At 38.0% G+C, this 6742-nt stretch overlaps 2 protein-coding genes across 2 annotated transcripts; both read left to right on the top strand.

Annotated features, from left to right (window-relative positions):
* Nucleotides 1–676: 676 nt before the first annotated feature.
* Nucleotides 677–997, top strand: TEOVI_000496500 (uncharacterized protein; the record flags this gene model as incomplete). The annotated part of the gene is made up of 1 exon (XM_067227410.1): nucleotides 677–997. One exon carries the CDS (start codon nucleotides 677–679, stop codon nucleotides 995–997), a length of 321 nt encoding a protein of 106 aa, XP_067083511.1.
* Nucleotides 998–4021: 3024 nt separating this feature from the next.
* Nucleotides 4022–5134, top strand: TEOVI_000496600 (variant surface glycoprotein (VSG, atypical), putative; the record flags this gene model as incomplete). Its single annotated transcript, XM_067227411.1, has 1 exon — nucleotides 4022–5134. One exon carries the CDS (start codon nucleotides 4022–4024, stop codon nucleotides 5132–5134), a length of 1113 nt encoding a protein of 370 aa, XP_067083512.1.
* Between the last annotated feature and the right edge of the window lie 1608 nt (nucleotides 5135–6742).

The raw sequence follows: 6742 nt of genomic DNA on the forward strand, positions 1-6742 counted from the left end.
GAACAGACATTTTCATAAGTTAAACATAAGTAAAGACAAAACTTATAATTATAATTTACATATAATAATGTATCTTTTTTTAAACGTTTCTGATACGAAATAATTAAGAAATACAGTTATTTAGTATTCTGTGTGTAACCAAATAAAATTTTTTTAGAAAATGGTGTTACGTGCAGCTTGGACACGCCAGCGGTTTAGGCCACGAAATACACACCGGACCTAATATCAGAAGGCGACTATAAATGACTAAAAAGCGGAGCTGACAGCAGCGACAACAGCATCCAGCCAGCTGCAGGGGCAGGAAAATGCAACATACTCAAGTACCACAAAAGCAGCAACGGCTTGGCACACGCCCACGCTGAAGGCTCGCCAACAGCCCTCGGCGGCTATCTGCAACTAGACACAGCAGACAGCAAAGTAACATTAGCAGCAAGCACACTAGCACGTGCCGAAACAGAGGGCTTCACGAATAGGACCACTAAGCCATCAGCAGACATAGAGATCAAGGCAATTCAACAGGCGCTCCAAGACTTAGAAGGCACCAACACAGACAAGCTTAAGAACGAATTGAAAAAGATTTTTAAATATGACACGCCAGAAAAAATAACAGAAGCAGAAGACGCTATAAGCCGCGAAAAAAATACCCACCAAAACAGCCGGATTGGATGCTGAAAAGATGCTAGGTGAAATAGAGGACATAGAACAATTGGAGAAACTGCAATATTACTATGATAACGAGCTTCTTAAGACTATACAGTCTATCGAAAAGCAACTAGACGAAGCACAAAAGTCAAAGCAACAACAACCAACAGAAGACAAGGAGAAAGTATGCAATGCAGCAGGAAATGACAAAGACAAATGTAAGGAACTTAAGGAGAAGGACTGCGTTTTTAACAAAGACGGCAAAGATGGTGAAAAGTGCACATTGAATGAGGACGCCAAAAAGAAAGTAGAAAACGAAGCAGAAAACCAAGCAGGGAAAGATGGGAAAACTTAAGAGAAGTGTGCAAAGCATGGAACAGACAAAAATGCTTGCGACAAGGACAGCAACTGCAGATGGGAAAATAATGCTTGCAAAGATTCTTCTATTCTTCTAACCAAAAAATTCGCCCTCAGCGTGGTTTCTGCTGGCATTTGGTTGCCTTGCTTTTTAAAAACAAATTTTTCCCCCTCTACTTTTTTCCTTCGCTAAAATTTTGCTATTTGATATTTTTTAACACGTAATTTACCTGTAAAATTGAGCTGTGTTTGTAAAAATGGTGATTGTGTAAAATTTTCTGATGGCTTCAAATTTCTCTTTTTTTCTTCTTTGTTCCAGAAACACAAGAAGAAGGTAGGGGGAAAAAGGAATGAAGAAAAAAGAGATCTAGGAAAGTTATGGTTAGGGTTATTTTTCTCTTTATTTTTTTACATTTTATTTTAACTGTTAAAATTTTTAAAAAGTGATGCAGCGGCTCTCTTGTTATGCAGGCTCTAACCCTTATTCACAACGTCGCCGTAAGGCGGCGTTTATTTTTTCAGTACTTTTCTCGCATCGTTTTTTCCTTTTTTAATTGCCTGATTTTTTAGTTTTTTTTTAATGATGCACCAGCTCTTTTTATTTTTCTGTTTTATCATCAAGGATGGATCTTATTCACGTATCAGGTATCTTCACTTCAATTCTTCTTATATTTCTCACCAATATCTTTAACTAAATTTGTTACTTTTTTTGATTATTATGCTTTTGTGAATTTCAGCTCTGCATTATGCGCTGCGTGCGGCCTTTAAAATATATTTTTTTAAACTTCATTTCCATGGTGCGTGGCAGCTTCGCTGAGTAAAACGATTTGCTTTCAGAGGAGTAATAATCTAAAAAGAGAGTTATTTGGAAGTATGAAATTATCACGATCAGCAGGTAAGAAACGACCGCCCGATCTGTTGCTGGCAGACGACGTCTAAAGCCGCTCAAATGTCATGGGTACATTTTTTAACCCAAAGGAAACGAGGGTAAAAAAGTGCACATTGAGCGAGGAAGGAAAAAACCAAACAGCAAAAACGCAGTAAAAGAATAAGGGAAAGATAACGAAAAAGGTAGATGTACCCGACACAGAACTAACCAAAAGGCTTGTGAGGACGAAAACAAATGATTGACACCTTCTTTCCCCAGTATTTGTCACTGGAAAGGAGAAAATAGTGATGGGTCTAATCAATCCGGTTATAAATGCCGTGCTTCCAGTTTTATCGTAAATAACAAATTGCTTTGATGGATACTACTTTTATGAGTTTGGTGGCTTTTAGTGTTTTAAGAATATTTGCTCTATTTTATGAAATGTATGAAACGTTCTATCATTTTTGATATATTTTAACACCTTTTGATGAAAGTGCGAAAATTGTTGAAATATTTAAAAATTAAAAAAAAATAGGAAAGTTTGGCATGAAAGTGGCATGTGGATGTAAAGAAGTGTGTGATAGCGTATGATAATGATTGTTATTATGAAACTTTATAATCATATTTATTATTATTATTTTATGTATATTAGTCATGGTTATAATAATAATAATAACTGAAATGATAGTACAGTATTATGAATGTGTATATACTAACATTTTAAGAGGAGTGGTGTGTGAAACTATGTACATTAAAAAATTAGAAGTATGGAAAATGGTAATGTGTAATGGGAGTAAGTGAGTCAGAAATGGTGTACAGGAACAACTGGGATTATTATAATAAATGAAGGCGCAGAGAAGATAGAGAACTATAAGAACTTTGAAACAAAAAAGGAACAAGAAATCAACATGCAAAAGAAAGAGAGGACGCGACCATGACACGACAGAAAAAAGGCAGAGATAAATGTAGTCACTACGTTGTACGCAGTGGCAGTGCCAAAATAAAATGTTGTTGACTGAATTACAAGGAAAAGGATATAAAAGTTAGGAAAACGCGCATTGGAAACAACAGAATGGCTTAATGAACTGCAGAAAGTTTCAAATAATACTCGACAGTTGATCTGTTGTCGCATGTAACAGAGGTTGAAACCATTCAAGGAACTGCTCATTCACATAAGAATGCACACTTGTGCGGCATTGATGAAACCAAAAATAGCGAATACAAAACCAAATACATCCCCATTACAAACTATTATGAACATCAGGAACACTGTGTGTTAAACAATACTTAAAAAAATGTGTACGGCAAAAGCGGCATCGTTATATTGTCATTAAAACCAACTCAAAGAAATTAGAGGTGGACTACAATAGAAGCACACAGCGAAAGTAGATTTTAAATATTTTAGGCATAGATGTATAATGATTTGGATTAGGTTGTAAAATAAAGATTATTTGGCTCAAGTAGGGGATGTTTTGAAAGGGCCTCAATAACCATGAAGCCGCATCCTTACGAGTTTCTGTTCGTTTATTAGAAAATGCAAATTTTTGCATATTTCTAACTTTCCACAGCTTTTCCTTCTCCCCTTTAAGCAGCAGTCCAACTTCATAACTGATAATATGTTCTTTAAAATGTCATTAGCTATCGTTTTCGCTGCATCTGGTGTAAGAGCAGCAGGCGAAAATGTCAAAGAATTTAGGGACATATGCGTGGTCTATCAACTGGCGCCGAGTAAACCAGTACAGCATAAAAGTGCAAAAACAGAAACCAACAGTTTACAGCCTGCAACAGCAGATGCGAGCAGTGCAGTCGAACATTATCCTCTTAAACCTAACGACAATCCCAGACGAGGTCGAAGCAATCCTTTCAGTCACAGGAAAAGACAGTGAATGGGAACAAGTCAGCCAGAAAACGCTACAGAAAACTTATTTCAAAGACCAAAAGCAGTTCGACGATATGAAGTCTAGTTACAAGACCCTAATAGGAGAAACAAAAAAGCAATTCAGAGAGGACAATGGTATTCCACTACCCGCCGCAGCACGACAGAATCTACGGGGCGCAATGATACAGCTAGCAAACAAAGTACAAAACATACAAACTGCTTTCGAGGTAGCTAACCAACAAGAAACTAAGTTGCGGTGACAGGCGAAAAAGCATATGATGACAGCACTTTACGGCGAAACTGCCACAGCGACCATCACAGACACAAGAGACCCCGACGCTGACTTTCAATCTGATCTGTCAACATCGTTTCCGTGGACGGCAAGCAACACGAGAGACGACGAGTGCAAAAAACCGCCCCCGACATCAGCCGCCGCGGGGACAGCGTTGGCAGCAGACGCAATATGCCTTTGCACAAAATCAGCAACCACAGCCCACGACGCATGTCTATCCAGTGGTAACATAGGCAGTGACAACATGCACGGCGCAACCGCCAAAACGACGCTCGCAACACTGTGGGGCAAGATAAAGGCAGAGTGCGACAAAATTGTCCCGTCAGGAAGCCACGAACCGTCAGCAGCAACACTAACCGCGGCAGCAGCCGCCTATTTCAGCGGCGGAGGCGTAAACTGGGGCAGCGCCATGGACGGCAACCTCGACTCGACAGCACTGCCAGCAACGACACAAAATATAATAGGCCGCTACGTGATTAAAAATGGTCAAGCCCCGGCCTGCAGAAGCGCTTCGTACACCGACAGCACGCAGTATACAGGTATTTGCATTGACTACACCGACCTAGTAAAAGACGCCAAGGGCATAGCGTGGGTGAGCGAAACAAACAAAGCCGCGGCAGCACTGGAGAAAATAGCGACGGCAAGCGCGGAACAGAGGGCGCTTCTTTATAAAGCCGAAACAGTAGAGTCTCCGATGGAAGCGCTTTTGTCGCTAAGACACCTGACCCAAACCAAGGCGCCCACGGCTCTTACGCAAACCACCCTAACGGCAGCCGACTGCAATAATCACAAAACAAACAAGACCTGCACAGATAATAACTGCAAATGGGATGGCACCGAAGAAACTAAAGAAACATGCAAAGCTAAACCAGCAACAGAAACCCCAGCAGCAGGAACAGGAGATAAGAAAGAGGGAGCAGCTGCAACAGGATGTGAAAGCCACTTCAATGATCAAAACGCTTGTGAGAAAATGAATGAAGGAAAAGAGAAACCTGTTTGCGCCTGGAAAAAAGGTGGCGAAGGCGACAAGGACAAAGACGAGCTCAGGTGCCGAAATGGTAGTTTTCTAGCAAACAAAAAATGTGCCCTGATGTAGCTGCTGCTTTTATGGGTTTGGTTATCATTTTAATGAATCTGATGTTTTTGAGGGTTGCTTCTCAATTATGTGAAAATTATGAAAATATAATAAAATTTCTATTTTCATAGAATTCACTAACATCTCTATACTGTAATATATTATACATTTTTTTATGAAAATGTGATAATTAGTAAAATTCATGAAAATAAGAAAAATAAGAAAAATGTGAAAACGTTGGTAAAATGTACATGATAGTGGTCTATAATCACAAATCAATGAAGTTATTGGGTGTGAAAAGCAAGAGACTCTATGAAATATTATAATAAGAGCAGTGATAATAATAATGTAATAATAATAATAATAATAGGAGAGTGTTGTATGTATATAATAACATTGTTATTATAGTTATTAAAAAATGGACAAAAAATGGAAACAGTTAACGTGAAGGTAAGAGTTTAATTGAAGTTAGTGAGTTGAAGAATAAATGAGTAAAAGAGTAAAAGAATGCGCAAGGAATTCTAATAAACCGAAGGTATGGATGTAGATAGAACATGTATGACTATGCACACACAAACAATCGATGAGGTGTCATCATCATTCACAAGAATATGATAGAAGGAACAACTATGATCAGACAGAGACCGGTGAACCTGTCAAATCAGATATCCACGTCATCAAAAGTTAGAGGAACAGCATACTCAAAAAAAAGAAAGGGAAATACCCTGTGAAACAACGCACTGCGTTGTTTCATTTTCCATTAACGACAGAAGAGGGGATCTTGCTTCACATTTCACTTAGTAAAGAATAGGGTATACTGGAAAGATGAAGTTATAAACAACAGCGGCAGTGGTTCATAAAGCTATATTTATGAAGATCTCACGAAAAAGCAAGATGTCAGTAGTAGGTATTAGAGGAGATCAGTAAAATGCATAGTATATCTCAACGTATTAGTGCAACTAAAATTACAGTTTACAAAAGAATATATAGAGGAGAATGTGAATGCGAGGAGTATTGTAATGCAAGTAGTGTGGAGTACCAGGTGTGGGTTCACAATTTTCTGAAGCAGAAACTATAAGACATAATAAACAATAAGCTTCACAAACAGTCCATGAACCATTAAGTACTATATTATAACAATTTCAAGGCATCACTTTTACACTAGTTTTAAGAAACAGCTTTCTTAAAAAAGAACCTTTATGGCACAACTAAACTCTTTTCTTAGAGTTTTCAATTATTTTTCCATAACTCTCTAAACTTTTAAATATAGATTATATTATGAAATTTTGAATTTTAATAAATTCACTCTCACTGTTTCTATTACGTACAGTGCGTGTGTGCGCTGTATCCCTTAAAGACGATGAAATAAATAGCTCAAATAATATAACACAGAATGTTTTTAAGAAACATAGAGTGTTTGTAGTTGTCGTTCAGACTCATGAAACTCAAGGATGGTGTAGACTCATATTGGGTGCGAAACTAAGCAATGTTGATACTATTACAATTGCAATAGGAGGTTTGTATAGTCATGTTCAGAGACATAGATGGGTTATGGCATTTTAAAAAAAAACAGAATGCAGGTGATGAGGATATTGTTATTCATTTGGATGGGTCTGATGTTATTGTTAG

Source organism: Trypanosoma equiperdum (genome assembly GCF_001457755.1).
Source record: "Trypanosoma equiperdum strain OVI genome assembly, contig: ctg_965, whole genome shotgun sequence".
In the NCBI taxonomy this organism is placed as follows: Eukaryota; Euglenozoa; class Kinetoplastea; order Trypanosomatida; family Trypanosomatidae; genus Trypanosoma; species Trypanosoma equiperdum.